The sequence below is a fragment of the Apus apus genome, chromosome 6 (assembly GCF_020740795.1).
Source record: "Apus apus isolate bApuApu2 chromosome 6, bApuApu2.pri.cur, whole genome shotgun sequence".
Classification (NCBI taxonomy): Eukaryota; Metazoa; Chordata; class Aves; order Apodiformes; family Apodidae; genus Apus; species Apus apus.
The window spans coordinates 15,521,279-15,542,522 of NC_067287.1; the positions used below are offsets into that span (position 1 = coordinate 15,521,279).

Genomic DNA, 21,244 nt, shown 5'->3' on the forward strand with positions numbered 1-21,244 from the left:
AATTACCCTGCCAATAGTGGTCACTGCATTATCTGGCTTTGAGAGTAGCAGGTAACATTATTAGGAGGTTATGCACATTTCTGCTATAGATAATTTTTGTTTTAAGAAGAAAGAATATAGCATATTTGAGCCTTTCTAGCTGTGGAAGATAGGTTTGGTCTTTAGATGGAATTTTCTTCTTCTTCCCATGACCAGGGTTGTTGCTTGGCAAAGGTGTCTTACCCTTACAGTGCTCCCAATTGATGTCTAGTGCTGGGTGGGGTGGCTCCATGTTCTAAGCAATCATCAGGATGCTCTGTGTGGTGCTTTGTGATCCTGACAAAGGACATAAGCACCAGAATGCAATTAATTGCTTTCCTTCTCTCTAGGCATTTCACAGGTGGCTTCCATCCTTGAGTCCAGGTAGCACCAATGTCATAGTGACTGGCAAGGACAACCTAACAGCAAGTTTGATCAATATAATCAGCTTTGACCTCCTCAGCAAGATGGACAAGCAGCTTAAGAGCACTTTCCAAGTAGTTATTATTGTAAGTGGTACAACAAAGTTTAGAAATTAATTGTATGCTGCAAATGGGTAACATTTGTGTAGACCATATTTAGGACTGAAACAATTTTGTAGTTGTGGCTGTGATCATAGTTCTCTTCATGAGTAGAAGCAGGAGGTTTCTCTGAAACCTTTTGAGGTAATTAGTAGAGTTGAAGTCTTGTGTTTATGCAGCAAATGAGATAACCTCTCAACATCAAGTATATAAGCATAAAAAAATCTCCATTACCTTATGTTCTTTTACAATTTGCATTAAGCCTTCTTTGTTCACTTGTGTAGTTTCTTTTGTAAATTACTTCCAAATCCATTTTTAAACTTTTACAGAGCCCTGGTAAAAGGCATTTTTCTAGATTTCAGTTATTAAAATTCAAAGCATTTAGTGTTTCAGATGCAGCTTGGATCAAAACGATCCAAGACTAAAAGAGTCTGTGTGGCTTACTGTGAGTGTTTGATGTTCTCAGTCTAGTTCTCAGCACATGTGCACCTACCTGTCCCTAGGATCATGACAACTGGAACAATAATCTTGTTTCTCAGCAATGCATGGGGATGTGGGAATAGATAGAGTTGGAGACCGAACTATTCATGGGGGAATTGATATTTTTCTTTTCTATTTTATTTTTCCCCCTACCCTTTCTCTGACAAGACATTCTGTCAGGGTAGAAATGCAGATTGTTGCTTTTGTGTGCTGGTCCTTGGGGTAAAGGGACTTGGGCTCTAGGGCTGCTGAAACCTTTTACCAGCTTTGAGTTGGCAGATGTTCTTTCTGCATGGTTTATATGTCCAGATTTGGAACCTGTATATTTTTACGGATGAGAGTAGTCCTGCTGAGTGCTGAGCTTCTCTGCTTTTTCTCTCGTTCTTTTGATGTCTGGGAACACTAATGTAACTTATTTGTTAATCAGGAAGAGAGAAAGCTGTGCCTGGGAGACTAAGCAGTTGTACTGTCTTTGTATGCATGGTTGCTTGCTCATCCACACGTGGAAAGATGAGAATGTACCTTTGGAGGGTGCTGATTACTTTTCGTGTCAAAGTTCTGTCTTGCTACGGCAGTAGAAATGAAGCCTGTTTGGGGGTGATGTCTCAAGTAGGAGGCTATTACCCACCTGGTGAGCCTGATCAGCAGAACAGTTGGATCCTAATTAGATTTCTTTTTCCTTATTGTTTTCATTAACCTCTTATTTAGGGAAGTGCCACTGTATAGGCCTCCTGTGTTTGCTGCGTTTAAGAGACACACAAGGGCAAATGAGTATCAGTGATGGAAACAGTGTTCCTCTTCCTCCTTCCCTGCCAAGCCTCCTCTGCTCCCTTGTTTGTGGTCATTTGAGATTCATGGCTTTAAGGTTTGATTTCTGTTCCATCTGCTGTGGGTGTGAATGCAGGAAGCCTGCTACTCTCCATGCTGTCTTTTCATTTAGAATTTGATGGAACTTGCCCAGTGCTTGAAATATCCTCTGGGATGATGAGCTTGTAATGTTAGATACTGGAAATTTGTTCTGTAGCCTGCAGCTGGACTGTGGATCAGAACTGTGCTCACTTTCATGCTTGCTTTGTTTCAGGATGAATCGCATTTCCTCAAGAACATCAAAACTGCCCGATGCCGAGCTGCCATGCCTCTGCTCAAGGTGTGTATGCTGGGTGCCAAACCTCCAGCAGCTAAGGTCAGGCTCCTAACAGGGTTGCTCTGTTTACCAGGTTTAAGAGCCAGCAGCTGAATTCTGGTGTTGTACAAGTGGAGATCCAGGTAACATAGATCCAAGAGCAAAATTTGTCTCTGGCTTAGCTACTTGAGCCCGTACAAATCTTAGATGGGAAAACCTAACAAAGGAACTTCAGAAGCTCCCTTGATCTAATAGTGGTACTGCCACTGAGTTTTATGGTGAAATGTTGAAACTTGTACAAACAAAACAGGTATTCATTATATCGAAATGACGTTACCTAGGTCCTTTCCTTGGCTTTGGTTTTGGACTCTACTCTGTTACTGCAAGCTTCCAATGTATTTGTGTGGCTGGGGTTCAGGAGCACTTTGCTGTTTAAATTTCAAGAACTAGCAGGAAATGGCAGAGTATGAGGTTAGCAAGACAAGTGGCCTACAGAAATGTAAATTTTAATGTCTGTTGTCCTGGCATCAAATAATCAAACTTTCCCTGGTAGCCTCTAGCAGATTAAAGTTACAAATAGTTTCTAGGTACTGCAGTGTCTGTGCATTAGAAGAAGGTAAATGTAGTTTTTTCTTCAGCAGTTATCAGCAAGTGCATATCAAAAGATTTTATCTGTGATGGCTTTATAGGAACCAACTTTTATATGTAAGACTCTTAATGGCAAGCAGAAGGTGGGTGTCCTTGAATAACTTCATTGTTATCTTTAAAGCTCTGACTCTTCTCTTACCTTTCAATTCACTTCAGGCTTTTAATGTTTGGAAACTAAGTAGGAGGTCCAATTTATGAGCTCTTTGTAGTACAATAATTAGGGCGGAATGTCTGAAAATGATGGAAAATAATAAGTTTACCTTATAGCAAAATGCTCGAAAACAGTCTCATCTTTTCCTACTTGGAGCTTGTAAGGATCAGCTTGTCTAAAGTATTTGCAGGCTACAAGACAGGAGAGTGAAAGATGGTATCTGTTAAGTAGAGGTTAATTGCCTGTATGAACTTCTTGAGAATGTACAGTTTATGTTGTCACATCGCTGGTCTTAGAGAATTGAGAACTGGTGCTTCTGAAACTGAATTGAGTCTTCTGAAAGCATTAAGAGTTTCAGGTTCATATCAGGCATTATCTCACCTGCAAACAGTATATAGTACCAGATGTTTTGTGTCAGATAGGTAAATTTTATTCTCCTGTTTGCTGTCCAACTTCTGAAGCAAGCATTTGCTGTAACAGCTACTTTTCTGCTCTCCTTGCTTTCCAACATAGGCGTTTTGCTCTAAAACTAGCCCTTTTGTCAGCTTTGTTTTTAATTACTAGTGAATGCTGCTGTGTTCACTATTGGCACAACACATCACAACCATGCTTTCATATTTGAAAGAACTGCCAAAATATGAGGAATTTTCATCACTCAAATACTGGATTTAATACCTATACTGCATCATCTTTATAGTAAATACTGAATGGGGTATTTTCAGTATTTTATGTGATAATTTGAGACTATTAATTAAGAAACATGGATAAATATGCTCTTGCTTTCTTTATGTTAAAAGGATTAGAGCAGTACTGGGGCTCTTGGAGACCAAAAAAAGCTGTTTTCGTAGGCAAGTCCATGATAGGTACACTGCTTTCAGCACCTCAATCTCTACCTTAAGGTCACCATGTGAAGTGTTGCAGTGCTATAACCAGAGCCTCTGGAGCCAACTTGTGCCTTGCCTACCTTCTAAGCACTGGCACTTCTGTCATTAGCATTATACTACTTTAAACTTTCTGAAATTGCCATAGTTGCTTGTATTTCCTACAGAGTTCCCAACATCCTGAAGCATGAAAGCTTAGCCTTGAACTGACTTTTGGGGACAGAAAAGGAAGAAAAACACCTAATAAATGTGATCCTTTGTCCTTTACATGCTGCAAAGATGTATGAGCCCATAATGACACTGGATGGATCTAAGTTAAAATGTTTCTGAGCCTGAAATGTTTGTCACTTCCATCCTTACTTAATGGATTCTTTCTATCTTGATAGAATCTACTGCTGCAACTTCTCAGTTGGAATAAGTAAAATATAAAAATTGTTGTGAGTGTTTAGACAGAACTGCACAGTAGTCAGATTAAATAAAGACATTCATAATAAGGATTACTTACCTTGAATATTAATTTTAATTCTGCCTTGATAGATGGCCAAGCTGAACCTCCACTTCTGAAATATTTAACCTGTGATTACAGCATTTAGAGCCTCATTTTAGTTTTATTATCTGACATTGACTAGTTTTCAAAACGAAGTAATATTTTTAGGCACTCAATAATAACTCATCTTGTATATATATTGCAGAGCAAGCGTGGTATGGAATTGTCAGGCAGAGCCATGTGTTAAACATGTGGCCTAAGTTCATCAGTTGAGAAGTTCTAGACACTTTTTAATATTAAAAAAACTTACAAACACTGTGTGTGCAATATTTAGTGTGTGTAGTATTCAGTGTCTCTTGTGACATTCTCAGCTGCTATCCTAGCAGAGATTTAGGAAAGTTCTGCTTGTGACAGTGCTGGATGTATGTAATCACCATGCTTCCTACTCAGTAGCTTGCCCCATGTTGTCCTTAGTTTAGAGTAAGTATATACACCTGTTGTGTCAAATTTATTGTTGTTGGACAAAACTTTGAGGGGAACTTACAAAACAGTAAGTCAGGATGAGCAGAAATAGCACCAGCAAAATGTTTTGGCCAGATTTGTTATTCCCCTCACATTCTCAGTGGATGTGCAAACTTGTGGGTGTGTAGACTTGTACATGGGGGAGAATGCCACCTGCTTCCACGTAGGTGGATGAAGCAGAGTTTGTACACAGTCTTTGTGTATCCCTGCAAAATTATGGAGGTGGATGGATCAAAAGTCGTAGCAGAAAGCAGTCTTTTGTTGTTTGGCATTGGCAAAAAATTCTACTTTCAAGTTAAGCCAGTTTTTATGCTGGCCAGTCTGTGCTAGCAGCTGTGAGATCTGTTCCACACCTTCTGCATCTCTTAGGACACTCTAGAGGGCTAGAAATTCCTGTGCTCAGAGTGGTACTTTTGTTTCCATGCACATCAAAGTGAGAACAGCCTTGTACTATTGGGCTTTGGTTGAGGCACCATTGTCAGGCCTGTTGCTTGTCCTAATCCAGAGCTGTGGCAATCAGTAATGAGACCTGCTTGCCACCTTGCCGTTTTCTTTAGTCTCGTGACTGGGACTAAGTTCTCCTGGGTGTACTAACAATACTGTTGTTCCCTTTGCCTGTGCCCTGTGTTTGCCTCTCTCAGAGGCAGAAAGTGTCATGTTGTTATGCCTTTTGTAAGCATTTTGGTTTTTCCATCCCAGATTAGACTGGCCCAGAGACATGAGCATTGGAAAGGAAGTATACATGCCAGCAATATCCATAAAATAGGAGTAGATAAAGAAGAGGCAACAAAACAGAAGTTTTTCACTGATGTGTGGAGGGATCCCTTGGGGGCTGGAGTGAAAAGGATTCTCTGTCCTTCAACCAGCCAAAGTGCTGGATGGTCTTTCTTCTTCTGTAATTGTGTGGAATATGGCAAGGCAGTGGAAACCAGGGAAAGTCCCACTGGAACATGGATGAGTTTTTTGGAATCATGTCAATAAGTTTTTAGTGAAGAACTGGGTTGGAAACTGAGAAATAAAAAGTAGCATTTAATCAAAGATTCCAGTGACATAAAATGGTCTTATTCCTTTTATGCTCCCTGGGGGCTTTGTTCCACAACATTTGGGTAATGTTACTAATGTGATTGTTCCTGTTGAGCTGCTGTTCAGGTTAACAGCATGCTGCACATCCTGATGTTTGCAGGGTTAAAGGTCTTCATTTCTATTATGGAAGTTCAAATATAATGTGTGGCTGGAATCTAATACTCTTTCTGCTTGCTTTAATACAGAGATGCTTAAAAATAATAGAGGGAAATAGGTCAATGCTGAAGGTAGAAGGTGAGAAGGGAACACAAAAATTTCCCTTTCCATTGGGAAATAAATAGCAGCTCTCTTTAGGCATTACAAATCCATATGGATTGGATAAATAAGACTTTGCTTGTTGTCATCAGCTGCTCGGAGAATGAACTTCATATTAAAACTGGAGAAGCTGTAGGCCTTCAAGGCTTCATCTTCAGATCTGTTCTTAACTTCTGATTTCCCTTTCTTCTCAAAATAGGGAGACGTTGTAACTTCCTCCAGCCCTAGCTGATCATTTGAAGCACACTCTGTCTAGTTGTCACTTAAGAATAGGGAAAGGCATCTACATATTTTGGAATAACCACTGCAGGATCATCTTATGAAATGCAGAGCCCTATCTATCTTACCCAAGTACAGAAACAGACTTCTCAAAACAGCTGCAACCCTTTCCCTTTATCAGATCTTTTATCTCATCAGGTCATTATTATATTATGGCCACTCTCCATTAATTTTTTTTTTTTATATTTTCACAAGATAAGGTATTCTCATGCTGAGCAGTTCAAAATGACAGAGTTAGCAAAACTGGTGACACAAGTAATTGTACAGGAAGAACCAGCCATACTTATTTTAAACAGTATGTCAGTCTGTTAGCATATGGCAGAGCTCATGCTGTGAAATTCATTTAACACAGAGACAGTTATTGTATGTTAATGAAGCTCTTTGCATGTTCAGTGTTGTGGCATAACCCTCCTTCTCACCTATTCCCCTTCAAGTCAGTTGGGTCTTTGTTTTTTGACCTCTAAAGAAAGTGCCATTGAGGGTTCTCTCTTCATAAAACATTCTTTGACTTTGAAATGTGACTTTTCTGAATGCTGTCATAGCTGTGGAATTAATTCCTTCTGGTGTATTGTGTGTGCAAATGTCATGCTATGAACCCACAATTGTCACAAACATTACTTAGTAAGCAAGGGCTGCGGAACAGGTCTGCACTAGTCAAGTCATTGTCAGAGTTCCCTTAAGCATTCTCACAAGAAAGTAGCTCTAAGAACAGTCACAAGGACACATGAGAGAGGAGTGCATCTGGGAAAGTTTAAACTTCATGCTTAAATGCTAATGAGCAGCTAATGTTCTCCTATGTGGACATATGTATTAATCGATTACAGATCTGGTAGAAGGTCCCTGCTGGTCCCTGCAATCTTATTGGCTGTGGTGATGTTCCATATTACAGTTACAGACCTCAGAAGAAAGGCTAAGCTGTCACTCTTGAGAGCACAAAAGGTTTAGCAGGAAACAAGAATTAAGCAGCAATCAGCAGAGTTCTCTGCAGGAGCAAAGCTTTATTGGTGTCTATTCAAAATGCATTGCCACTAGAAGGATCCATGAATTGAAGCCATTTTTTTCATCCAGAATTTAAGTACACTTTCAACTCTCAAACTTGTCTTTCTAAGGTTATTTTTTTCTTTTCTGTCTTCCGCTCCTGTCATGGGTTTTAAAACTGAAGGGGACTCGGGATCAGAAGTTAGACCACCTATGTTCTACAGAATTTTGTGGAGTTAATTTCTTCAAGTTCTTCACAGCTCTTGTGGAGCTAGTGTCTTTTGGGTTGTTTTCTGTTTTGTTTTTTCTTGTAATTGTTTTTTCACTTCTCAATTTGTTTATTAATTACAGAAGGTGTATTGCATATTGCAGCCCTTGGTAAGAGCTTGCAGTGGTTAGATACCCTATCTGTTCAAAATTAAGCTATGCACAGCAAAGCAGCAGCTGGATAAGTTAGAATTCAAATAACCTCTAACTTCATAATTTTCTCTTTTGATGCCTATTTAAGGACTGGGGAAGGAGCTTAATTGTTTTGACTGCTGGGGAATTAGTGTTCCAACCTTGTCTCATGTAGCTCCTGGGAGCACCTTCCAAAGAGGAGGAGCCTTGAGAAGGGCATAAAACCTTTCAACACAGTTGGTTTATGTTGCATTTAATGCATCCTTGGTCTGTTTGGAGTGAACTTTTCTTGCTTTAGCTTGATCCAGAGTCATTTGAAACAAGCTGTTGGTAATTCCATGACCTCCATGTTATATTTTTCCTAGCAGTCGCCTTCTGTTGGTGGAGGAGGTAAGTGTCATTTGGAGGTTTCTTGCTTGGACTGGCTTGTCTTGCATTTCAGCAGATTTGTCAGGGAGGTGTCAGTTTATTCCTCAAAGGCTTCTGCAGGGCATCAGGTGTTGTCTAGGTTCTGCTCAGTTGTCCTCCACTGTTAACTTGGTTTTAAAAACTGACCTAATTCCTGCTTTATCACTTTTTTTTCTCATGGAATCTGCTATCTTTGGCCTCTGTGATTCCTCCCCCTTTCAAGTAGCATAGGCACCTCTGTCTTGTGCAAACTCTCACCTTCTGACATGTCCAAAGGTTTGATGTCTCCTCTTACTTAGTTCAATAACTATCCTGCTTCTTTAAATGTTTATGGGAATAGTCTGATTCTGGTGGTGATCACATTTCCTTCTGATCTGTTTAATAGAGATGGAGGGAGAAGGCAAGTTCCATCTTGATTACAACCTATATATAAATATCTGATAAAGAGTCCTGAAATTAATTTCCGGTAGCTGATCTGTGAACTCTTACTCTACCAGATTTGGTTGGTGAGTGGATGAATCAGCTGCATAGATTTGGGTGACTGGTAGATTATAGTGAAATGATAAAAGAATTTAATTTTCTTTTTCATTTAAATGTGAATGAGCTGTTGGTACAGATGTCACTCAAGAATCTCTTTGTTATTTTAATTAACCTGCATTAAACCATCCAGGAAATTACAAGGCATTTGTAATTTACCAACTACATATAAATTTACAGCAGTAGAAATTCATAGCTCTCATCTAATAATAGATCACAATGGAGGTATGAGCATAGAAGTGCATTTTGGAGGCTTCTGTGGTGTAATTTTTTTTGCTCCACTTTTTGGGAGCACCAGCTTTAGATACAGGTTTCCTACCCAAACCCCTTTCTGTCTCCCCTAGAACATGTGCTTTACAATCTTCCTATGTGATACATATTTATTAATTCATGTTCTAGCATCCAGCCAGCTGTGCCTAGATTCACCATGGCTGTCAGGTGGGCATCTTCTGGTCCTGTTTTAGGCAGATTCATCTTTCTCTCCTTGCTAATAGGTTGTCAAAAGAAAAAAAAAACAACACCAAAGACAAAATCCCTGCTTCTCTGCATCTCTTCTGCTTTTGTGAGGAAGAAGTCTCCTTATGGCTTGCTGCAGCAGGTTTATTACAAGACGATTTATTTTGGAGGTGAGGATATGCCTGAGAGGGTGTGTCATTTTCCTGTGTCTAGTGGGTAAATGCCAGTTGAGAAAGTACTGTCATAAAAATTGATGTCCCCTTTCCTTACAGCATGTGGCTGATGAATAAGAAACCACATTATTTGTCCTGCTTCCTAGTACTTTTAAGCACTGTCCTTGAGTGTCTTCAGATAGTGAAGGCTGAAAGTATCTGTGGAAGGTGAAGTACTCTTCCATTTAGGGTGCTTGGACAACGGCTCTAGGATTTTCTTTCAGGACTGAGGATGACTTCTTAGCAGATTCTGCTTATACTGTAAGTTTTACGATAACCCTGCTCCATTTTGCTTTCCCAGGCTGCCAAGAGAGTGATCTTGCTGTCGGGAACGCCTGCCATGTCACGGCCTGCAGAGCTCTACACACAGATTGCAGCTGTCCAGCCAGCCTTCTTCCCAAAGTTCCATTCCTTTGGGCAACGCTACTGTGATGCCAGGAAGGTACATCAGTGGGCAAAGTGGCAGACTGGGACTCTGCATTTTTTTCAAAATGTTTCCTTCCTTCTGTCTGGTGTTACATGTTTTTTGAGAAGGTCTCACTTCAGAGTAACAGTTGGAAAGCTCTCAACCTGAGAAGCTCTAGCTGCTGCAGTGGTGGGCATGAGATGTGGAGCCAGTATTGCTTCTTGCTAAGTGATGCTAATGCTAAATCTACCCTGAAAGCCATGGAAGTAAAAGGCTCTAATAAATAAATGACCATAGCTACAGAAAAGAGCCTATTCTAATAAGACCTATGGGCAGAGTAACTGTGGGGTCTTTAAACGGGCAGGTTTAGGCTGTTCAATTCAAAAACAATAACGACAACCAAGCAGAAAACTAGGTTCTAATCTGATTTAGTGACTGTTGAACATAGTAAGGTCTCTGTTGCTTGTGATTTTGGATTTTATATCTCTAGGTAAGTAAAAATAATATCTTCTAATTGAGGAAATGTGGTCCTCAGCATATCTTGAAAATAACTTATCTCTGCCAGCTGCTCAGCAGCAGTTTCGATGGAGTCGTTGAATCCAACCACTGCAAGATCAAGGCTTTGCAGGAAAGCCAGCATTTGCAGCTGTGGTGGTGGATGTCTGCCTTGCTCTCTAGGTATGGGCAACTCAGCTGTGCTTTGATTCATCATCTCTAGGTGTGTTGGAACACACATTGCTAAGAGAAAAGCTTTTGTTGGTGCCTGTTGTACAAAGAATATGTAGGATCTTCTGTGTTTGTTGCATAGACACAAAGGGGAAGCTAAATTCCCCTGAGTTCTGACTTGGAACAAGACCTTTCTAATCTGGCTTGTCCTCCAATTCCTCCAGAACAAGCATGTAGCAGTTACATGTCACAGAATGGCTTGGCAGTGCGAGCATGGACCTGTATTGCATGAATTGCTTGCTCTTCTTTGTTCTCAAGTAATCCCTTTCACTTCTTGTGGCTCATTTTCTGTAAGACTGGACAATAACTTTCAACTGAGTGGTTGGAAATAACAAATGACCTTTTCAATGCTCAAAAATACTGAGAGAAGAACTGAATATCATGTGTATGCCGTAAAAGTATTTGTAACTATTTGTAGGGTTTCTGTGTTTTTCTCTTTTTGGGGTAGCAAGTCACCTTTTTCCTAGATTTGAATGCCCACTTTTATTTCCATAGCTACTGTACTGCGATTCTACGTATGTCCAAATGTGCAAGATAGATGAGCAGTTTGTTGGCTTTAGTATTTGTGTGCTGATGCCATTGATTAAAGTAAGGCCATTTAGCATGCAGAATCACAGGTACAGTGCTTGAGTTCTGGCAGATGACAGCATTCACGTTAGCAAAGCCCTTCTTTCTTGGCAGAAGAGAAACTTCCTGTTTCTCCATCCATAGTAGGAATCATATGGAGGGAGAGAGCTACATTTGCAGAGCTTCATTATCTTTGAAAGATTCCTGTCAGAGCAGTGTCCAGAAAGCTTCCTATAGGGAAATTAAGAGATGCACTTTAATCTTGTTGGTTTTCTGCAGTAAAAAGGAAAGTTGAATTACAACATAGGAGTCTAAATAGGTTTGGAGTTTCATAAACCCTTTGAAGGTAAAGTTTTATATGACTAGCTGTTGCTTCAATTACCAGGCATATTGACTTCAGGTAGGATGCTGAATTGGATAAAAGAAATACAATTATTTTGATGATCCATGTTGCAACAGTGTATTCTGAGTAAATTAGTATTCAACCTACAATGAAACTCAGCATGGAGGTCACAGTCTGTATCAGCTTCCTTTTAAAACCTCTGCAGGGTTTCTAGTACAATTTTGTTGCCGTTTGACCTGCCTCTACTGGACAGTTGAACATTACTGGTCATCTTAGTGCTCGCCTGGGACATTTTGCTACAGTTCATGTCAAAAAATGATAGAGTGAACCTAGAAAGAATTTAATTATTTAGAGAAGAAGTGGAGCTGCTGGAAATTAAGAGGTGTGGATGGTATTAGAGGAAAAGATGAGATTGCTGAGTACTAGGTTGCCATAGGTCCACTAAGCTATGAGTAAACTAAAAGGCATTTTGATGACTGTAGTTGTTCCCTCATGACTGTGGTGTGTCCCTCATGCTCCTTTTTACGGCTCTAACCTGAGAGTGTATTAGGAGCTACATCCTCTCTTAAGAGCTGTTGTGGTACTTCCGCTGTCATTACTTAAGTAGGTGTTTCTTTGTGTCCTGAAAGTTCCAGAGTTTTAAGTGGGGATGGAATTCTACAGAACCAGAGAGCTTTTGCAAAGCTTTTGGGCATCTTACAGGATGAAAGGTGCTATTTAAAAAATGTTTTGGTGTTAATAATAAATCTGTTTGCATTAGAAGATTAAAGAAAAATTGATAAACCTGAACTATTAAATTTACAACTAAAACCTGACAACTTTCTGTTTGAAGATGATAAATTTTTTGACAGAAAATTGGAAATGGCTGGCAGATGTGATTAGAAAAGATATAAAAGTTTATCATTTTGTAATTCAACCTGTCAGCATCTGTACTCTTAAAAATGTAGTGAGTGAAATGTCACCTGCTTATTTAGAAAGTATCTCAAGTCTGTTTCTCAAAATACATGCTGTGAATTCATTTTTCAAACTGGGTGATGTTGGCAAATATTAAATAATTTTTATCTGAGCACATGCTCTGAATTTGTAAGAGTTTGGCAGCTTCTGCTAACACTGTAATAAGTTTACTGACTCATGTAAGATGCTGTAACACTTTGGTAAGAAAAGCACAGTTGGATGCATTTGTTCTGGAATGTTATGGATCAAAGGCAGATGTGTGTTTTGGCAAAATAAATATCCCTCTTTTTTTCTCTTCTGCGATAGGCTATGCTAAATTATATTTTAAAAATCTTTTGATCCCTACCATTCTGTGTAGTCCTCTTCGTTGCACCTCCTGGAGCACTTGTAGGTAGGAAAAAGGGAAATTTATAAATAACCTTCTTGTGTTGGGTGGATTAGTTTGTACACTTCTTGTTGCCATTTTAGTCTAGTGTCTCTTCCTAATGACCAAGTTCTTGCCTTGTCCAGTTTCCCTCAAACTTTATTCTACTCTTGGATCTCTTGCAGACCAGAAGGGTCTCTTGTAAGTCTGACACTGGTAACTGCTTTGATCTTTCACAGATGCCGTGGGGTTGGGACTACTCTGGATCATCCAACTTAACTGAACTGAAAATTTTGCTGGAAGAGTCCATCATGATCCGACGTCTGAAATCAGATGTGCTTTCCCAGCTTCCAGCAAAGCAGCGCAAAATGGTTGTGGTGGCTCCTGAAGGCATTAGTGCAAAGACTAGAGCTGCCTTGGCAGCTGAAGCGAAGAAGATGGCCAAGGGTTACCAAAGTGTAAGTCAGAAACTGTTTTCATGATAAGCCATTGGTATTTCAGCTACCTTTATTTAAAAACATCAGTGGAAAAACAGTACCCTGAGTTCCAAGGAAGGTCACAGCCGCACCTCATGTGAAGGGACACTGAAGGGCTGCTGAAGGCACAGTTTTAATGTACAACACAATCAAAACAGCTCAACGTTTTTCCTTTGATTTATGTGGCCTACTTTGTCCCTTTGTGTGAAATAGCATTTCCTCTCTCTTTTTCCCTCTCTCACTAGTCCTTTCTAATTTTCTGTCTTACCTCCTGCCTCTGTACTTACTCTTCTGCCTTCCCTTGGAATCCAGTTCAGCCTACAAACACAGCCTTGTGGAAGCTGTAGTCAAAAATGTGAACAGTGTGGGGTTTTTTGTTTGTTTTTCTTGTATGGATGGCAAATGCATGTTCTAGGCTTCTAGGTTGCTAATACAGTTCTGTAGGAGGTAAGGAGGTGTCAGAAATAGGAGTGCATGAATATCTGCTATGTCCAGTGGCAAGCAGGAGACTTCTCCCTCCAGTCTCCTTTGGTTCAGTTTTAGGCTGATTTTTTTTCCTAGCAAAGTTCTTATTGGCAGTGTCAGACATCTGAGATCTGCAAGCTAGAAGGAAGAAAAGGTATTTCTGAGACTCACACTTATTTATCTTTCTCTCTGCAGAAACAACAGGAGAAGGAAGCTCTTCTCCTCTTCTACAACAGAACGGCAGAAGCTAAAATCCATTCTGTTGTGTAAGCTGCATGTCATTGCTTCATTCTTGCCTAGTAAAATGTGTTTTTTCTGCTGAGAACAGGAAAATGGTGCCTTAGAGATAACAGTGCATAGACATGAAGCATAGCCTCAAGCCAGCTTAGAAAACATTGATTTTAATTACAATGCACTAAACGTTTTCTTCTCTCAGAGTTCTTAGGCTGAGTAAGTCTTCTGATTTCAGACCAGATACAGATCTAAACTGTTATTTGAACTATCAAAAATTACTTGGTGTTTGAGACTTGGATAAAGTTTCCTGGTCTGGACCCTATTTCAATTTAAGGAGGGGTGGGAGTAATGAAACTAAAAGCAGCAACAGAATTTGAGAAAACAAATGCTGCAGTCCTGGTGCAGCAGGAACCCTGAGCCAAAAAGCTTATGAGATGGACTGAGCTTTAGTTGTAGCATGCTCTAAGAATGTCATAGCCCCTACAGAAGTTCTTGGCTCTTCCACAGAGCTCACATGGGACCTCAGTAGCAAAGGTTTTCTCTCCTAGGTGTGCTTTTATCTCTTTCTTCCCTAGGAATAATTATCTTTGACTATTCATGACCTTTCATCTGTGGCCTTTAGCTGGGACTGCAAAGGAGTTGCTTCAGGTCATATAGAGTGACTTTTTAATAAGTAGTATGCTAATAACACAGTGTACTTTGCCACAGCCCTCTAAATGTAAGCACCAGCTGATGAGTGCTGTGTGATTTCACAGTCTCAGACGTTGCTACAGAATCTGCCTGTTTGGCATAGAACTGCTCTTCAAAGTCCCAGCACTTGTTTCTGTAGAAGAGTTTCTTCTTTTTTTTCTGTTAGTGAACAGCTGGAAGACTTTCCTCCTTTTAGGTTCAGTTGCAAGTGTGAACTGAATATAAAACTGAAGTGCTGTTTACTTGACTCTCTGGTACAAACTAGTGTTCATTTCTTTTCTGCAGCTTAGTAGTGTTTAAAATACTACTTGTTATAAGCTGCTAATGTACAGTACCATCTAGGTAATGGTACTGTCCTGTGATCATCAGCACCTCCCATATCTTACCCTTGGTGATAGCACTGTCCATTGATTCCACTGAAATAATACTGCATTCAACAAATGGCTGGTTTAGATTGTTAAGCTAATTAACAATTGGCAGTGTGAACCCTTGCAAGAAAAGCTACTTTTAGGATACTCTAATGCATGTGTGTAGAGACCTTTTCTTCTAAAATAAAAATAATCCTAAGTATACACAGAAAGGATAATTGTATACAGATTAACTCAGTGTATTGTGATTGTGCAAGAGTCAGAAATACAGGAGGGTGAAAGAGGTTGTCATATAAGTATAGATCACCTCCACTTGACTGGACTGGTATATTATGTTTCAAGTAGGAAATAATAAGTTGATTGATACACAAGTGTAAATGTAGGCAGCTGTCCAGCTGTGGTGAAGAAAAATGGGTGGATTTTCCTGCAATGTCTTTTTTAATCTGTAGGAGGCTTGACTTGCTACTTGCATTTTACTGCAGATTTTTATGCTAGCCTGTTTCCTGGTTTCTGTGTACAGTGAGCAGTATCTTTAACATTTGTTGTGAGTCAAGTCTGTATTCTCTCAGCACATGATTTAGAGTTGTGGGGGTTTTTTTCTCTTTCATGTAGAGAATACATCCTGGAGTTACTTGAAAGCGGGAATGATAAATTCCTTGTGTTTGCTCATCACAAGATAGTGCTGGATGCAATAGTTGCAGAGCTGGAGAAGAAAGTAAGTAATTGACTGAGTTGTCTTAACTTTATCACTGTTTCAGCTTCAAAGCTGTTTAAGAGCTCCCTGGAGTTATGGCTGGTCAGATAGTTTATGAAAGTTAGTGGCAGAGATAATTTCTACTTGCTGTGCTTCTGAATGTGCCCTTCACTGCGGCAGCTGAGCTGTCAGGGTGAATGCCTCACGGATGCACTTTGGATTAGCTTTTGTGCTATTTAATGTTCTTTCATCTCCCATCGTCTGCCCTGGAGCTTGTGAATTCGTGGAGGAGTGTTACCCTGTGTGACCATCTCTGCTTTGTCCTCTAGGCCTTCCTTGGAGAGGGAGGATGTAACAACCCAAGTCCAGCTACATCTGCCTTCCTTTATCTCTGTGATGCTCTTACATTTTTGTGTAACTGGGATACTGTAGGGAAACTTGATAGATCTGCCAATCATTTCTCTGACTTCGAAAGTATTTGGCTAATTACTCATTAGACTTCCATGGATACTTCTAAAGATTTCTGGGTCATGCTGGGGCAATGTGAAGGATGGTTTAAGTTAATACTCCAAACCATAAACCACAGTGGTAGTGATTATTTTGCTGCCTCTGTGGCACCTCCTTCAGTAGAGCAAGGAGTTTGGACACTGAAGTTACAGCCCTGCATCACCCAAGTTTGTCATGGCTCTCCTGAGCCTGCCACAGAGCAACTGAGATGTGTAGGATCCCATCTCCTCCCATTGCAAGCAGGGGAAGACCTAGGGAGATTGTAGCAGCTGTAACATCAGCCACACAGTGTTAGGTTCGTATTAAACTAGTTGCCCTTCCACTGTACTGGAGTTGCCAGCTTGTTGCTGTCCTTCCTGTTGCCCAGGTCTGGTGGGAGAGCAATAGATAAAAGAGCAAGTCATGCAGTGTGAACAGAGGGGAGGCACATTGTATGCTGAGCTACTCTTCCTTTTAAAGTTGAGGAAAGGTCTTAAAAATACAACTGTTGCCTTTTTACATTCCTTTCTCTGTCTTGGGAAGGGAAGCAGGCTCCACTAAAACATGAAAGGAGGATATGGACAAGAGAACACAAGGTTTCTGAGAAATATGTTCTTCTGCCTTTCCACAGCACGTTGAATACATCCGCATTGACGGCTCCACACCTTCAGCTGAGCGGCAGTCTCTGTGCCAAAAGTTCCAGCTCTCAGAGAAGCAGGTTGTGGCTGTCCTGTCCCTCACTGCTGCAAACATGGGCCTGACATTGTCTGCTGCAGATCTGGTGGTGTTTGCAGAGCTCTTCTGGAATCCAGGGGTATGCATCCTGGAGGGGACAGGGGTTAGATGCTCCCTGGAGAGCAGAAACGTTGCTTGGGAGGGGATTTAATGGGCAGGGAACTTTCTCTAGGGTTTTCCTCTTTCTTTCTCTGATGGCTGCTTGTCTGTGCACCCCCAGGTGCACAGGCTTGAACCAGTGAAGCTGGTTACACAGCTTGCTGACTGAAGAAGATGGTGTGAAAGGGAACATGCTCCTATTTCATAACTTGATAGAACTCTCAACAACTGACCCAGCCAAGACCTGACATGGTCCATCATCATAGCTGACCCTCTACTTTTAAAAAGTGCTCAGTGGCCTTTGGGAGCTCAGTGCACCAGATTACTTCTGGGCTCAGTCTGTGAGGATGCAGGTGTTACCAGGATCCAGATGAGAAATAGTCACTAAGCACAAGAGACATCTCCCTGTTCTCTGGTGCTTATGCTGTTTCTTAGATGTTGCAACTCTGTTTTCTTTGTCATGTTTTTACATAAAGATTTTGATCCAAGCAGAAGATCGGGCACATCGGATTGGACAGACCAGCTCTGTTAACATTCACTACGTGGTGGCCAAAGGCACAGCAGATGACTACTTATGGTATGAAGTGAGAAGGACACTTAGGTTCTTCTGCCACCTGTTTTCACTGTTTGTTACGTGTGTGATCTAAGGTGCTTAATGTTAATGCTGATTTCCACAGCCTGTGAGGGGAGGAGCAGTGACTGCCAACCAGGACTGCTGTGAGCTGGTGACATGGCTTGGCCACAGTGGACATAACTAAGTGGTTGACAAACAAGAGGAATAGAAGTATTTATCTGACAAAGAAAGGGCTGTTGAGAGAAATTATGGGAGAACTGATGCATCTAAAAACTTCAGCCTCTGCATAAGGAGAAGAAATTGTATTAGATACAGCCCAGAGCATTCGTGTGCTGTGGTTCTGTAAAGTGCTGAGTACTTTCAAGCAAAGTCAACAAACACTGGACATGGTTCAGTGTATTGTGGATCAGGTCTGAGGAGTAATCTGGCTGCTGAGTGCTTGGACCAGGAGCTGTGGATGAGGACTGCAGTGTTGCTTTCTCTTGCTTTTCAGTGAGTCCTTCAGATGCATTAAGGAACTTCTAATGAGTTACCTCTGGAGGGTTGTGGTCTGAGCCTTTTTGGCTACAGTGAGAGCTATTATGGACACTGGTCCTTAGGGCTGGGGAATCTGACATCTGGGGGAAGGCAGGATATGAGGAATCCTTAGTGCTGCAAGGGAACTGACCTGCAAATGATAAGAAGAAATTATCCACCAGCTGGTTTATTTAAAGTCCTAAATTACATCTTTATTACCTTGTTTAAAGGAACAAATGAACTAAGTGAACTTGTGCACTTCCCAGAACATCATGATGGCAAATAATTATAACCCTACAATGCAGGGATCTGGAAACTGATGCATCACCCACATTTCAAGGAAGGTTAATGACAGTAATTCTGCCTTTATTTGTGAAATTCTGTCCATGCAGTCATTAATGCTTAATGGGAAGAAAATATGGCTCTTCAGAGGACAGTGGCATCCTTTATAAAGGCAAGAAAAAGAACAAGAAGACAGGGCTATTTGGGAAATGCATTAATTGTGCTGTGGCCTTCTTTCAAAGTGTCCATTCTGCAGGCGCAGTTGGGAACCTCTAGAGCCAGTGATGGATTCTTCCTCCTGTAGTACATTTGGAGGTACCCTAGAAATGCTGTGTCTTTTGGTGGGGGTTACCCTTGCTTGCCGTGGAGACTGAACACACAGGCTTTTGGGACTTCCTTTAGCTGCAGCTTCTTGTTCTGATTTCATACCATTGATACTGCCTCAATTAACTAGTTTCCCTGTTGGATGTGTCTGTTCTCCAAATATTTATAGCCTGAAATCCTCTTCTTGTTACTTATTTAAATTATATTGATACTTATTTAAAATGATTGATAACCCAAAACACCATACAGTCATCATAAACGAGAGCAGAACAGGTTAAGGAACTAACAGGCTTTGGTAGAAGAGCCAACTTCATACCCATTGTGTCTTTTTTTTCATGTGTACGTAGTAAATGACACAGTGTCCTTGCATGTTTTCTTCCTTTTAGTAATATCTGTTCATCTCTCCTAGGCCAATGATTCAAGAGAAAATCAAAGTGCTGGGGGAAGCTGGGCTTTCAGAAACCAATTTCTCCAATACAGCTGAATCCACTAATTACTGCCCTAAGGTAATTGACCTGAAATAATATTGATGGTCCCTGAGAGAGGCTAAATGGTCTTTGGCTTGTACATTTAGACTGGCAGTTGATGGGCAAGCTGAGCTTATGCCTTTAATAAGATTCTGCATTTAATGGGCAAGCTGAGCTTCTGCATTTAATGCCACAGACCTGATTCTCCAACTGCTCCCAAGATCCATGCCTTGACTTGGACTCTTGACAGAGTTCCTAAATCTGCTGCATGCAAAGAGACATGGTAGCCTCCACAGCATGTAAATGTGTGTGTATAAACACCTGTGCTATATCACGTGAGATATACACACATGGGCACTGTCTTGGGGGAGTGTCCTCTGATTGTTGCTCACTTTGTTTTTATTTGACCATGTGTGTGCAGATTCTTTCTGTTATAATTTCTCAGTCAGATCCAAAGCAGAAGACCATCTACGACCTTTTCCAGAGGACCTTCTCTGAGAGTAAAGATGACACTGATGAAGGTTTGCTCGTGGAGGCAGTTGATGCCTGCTGTGAGTTTGACTCTGGCAGTGCCTTGCAGGAAGAGACTGTCTTGCAAGAAGGAGAGACATGTTCAGTGAGTCCCCCCAAAAAGCGGCGTAATGAGGAGTTTTTAAAAGTGTAACGTTGACAGCAAAAGAGAAGGTGGCAAAGAGATTATTTTTTTTTATTAAAAAAGAGAAAACAAAAGCAATCAAGTATTATTTTTTTGAGTTTTCAGAAATAAAAACCTTTAAGTCTCTTGTATCTCTAGTGCTTTTCGTTTCAAAGGACGAGAAGGCAGTCTGACAGTGGCAGAGGAGCAGCCTGCAGGTGTGGCAGTGCTGGTTTTGCTGGTCACTGAGTGGCCATGGGCAAGTAGGACATTGCTTTGTTTCAGCACATCAGCTTCCATAATTGTTAGCTTTAAAAAGCAGATAATGGTTGTCTGTCCACAAGGCAGAACTGTTGTGAAACCTAACTTCTCAGCAGCTGCAGAGTGCTTTCAACAGTCAGTTTTCAATCTCTAAGAATTTTAGTCTGTATTTATAGGAGTCAGTTCACTGGCAAAATATGGCCCTTACTTGGGTCACTCACAAACTGGTTCCCTTGATAATCAGTTTGGCAGTGAGGAGAAGACTCAGATGGATCTTGACATTTTGTGGAGGTGGGGCAGAGGAGGGGGAGCCCCAGATTTTTGTTTGTGCAGAGCAGTCAGTACCTTGAAATGAAGTAGTATCAGTCTGCCAGGAGGTGTTTATTGCCTGTTAGGCTCTTGTCTGCCTGAGCACTGATCTCTGGCCTAATCTGCTAAACCTTAGAACCTGCTCTATGGCATTTGCTTTTGTGTCAGTGGAGGGTGAAGCTTGTGCTGGCTGCTAGGAATTAAGCCTGGCTGCTCTGGAAGGGGGAGGGTATGTGTGTGTTTTCCTCAAGACTTGAGACTGATTTCCACAGATGAGTGAGGAGAGGGGCACATGTGCAGACTTTTGCTCTTCTTTTGTAAGAAACCAATTCTGGACTGAGCTGTTTAAATAAAAAGTTGTTTTAAGTCATTGTTTGCAAGCTTATGGTACTTTTTCTATTTTAGGATTTCATCTCCTGCTTGGACCTTAGGCTTCAGAAATACTTGATGCAGTGGAAATGCTAGCCTTTTTAAAAAATATTCACAATGGCTGATATATTGGTCTTTCTGGGGACGCTTCCTTTTGTGCTCTCTAAAATGCATCAACTTTCAAAAGGAAAACTCCTGTGATACTTAGAGATGAATCAAGAACTACTTCATAAGACATTTAAGCTGGTACCCTAGGACCTGTTACTTGCTTCCATTACAGCTCTATGCAAGTTATACTGAGAACGCCAAAAGCAGCACTGTTGCTTGATGCAGTGATTAAAATGCCTGTCTTTGCTCTGTGTCAGTCTCTATTAAAACTCTTAGCCCTGTGAACTGGGAGACCTGCACTCCCAGCCTCTGTGCTGCCTGAGCAGACCTTCACTTTGCTTCCCTTTAGGAGCTT

The 21,244-nt window shown here is 40.9% G+C and overlaps 1 protein-coding gene across 5 annotated transcripts in view; it reads left to right on the plus strand.

Annotated features, from left to right (window-relative positions):
- Positions 1-19,994, plus strand: part of SMARCAL1 (SWI/SNF related, matrix associated, actin dependent regulator of chromatin, subfamily a like 1) — a 33,997-nt gene extending 14,003 nt beyond the window's left edge. For 2 of the 5 annotated variants that reach the window (XM_051623872.1, XM_051623873.1), the window contains 10 exons: positions 369-527; positions 2,101-2,166; positions 9,740-9,880; positions 13,038-13,256; positions 13,935-14,005; positions 15,644-15,746; positions 16,843-17,025; positions 17,522-17,622; positions 19,151-19,247; positions 19,654-19,994. In XM_051623872.1, the coding sequence (XP_051479832.1) occupies positions 369-527; positions 2,101-2,166; positions 9,740-9,880; positions 13,038-13,256; positions 13,935-14,005; positions 15,644-15,746; positions 16,843-17,025; positions 17,522-17,622; positions 19,151-19,247; positions 19,654-19,872 (1,359 nt within the window). In that variant the 3' untranslated portion in view covers positions 19,873-19,994. Of the gene's footprint in view, positions 1-368; positions 528-2,100; positions 2,167-9,739; positions 9,881-13,037; positions 13,257-13,934; positions 14,006-15,643; positions 15,747-16,842; positions 17,026-17,521; positions 18,733-19,150; positions 19,248-19,653 lie in introns of those variants that run through there. The other 3 variants (XR_007889937.1, XR_007889938.1, XR_007889936.1) reach the window with 3 other exon arrangements.
- The last annotated feature ends 1,250 nt before the right edge of the window (positions 19,995-21,244 follow it).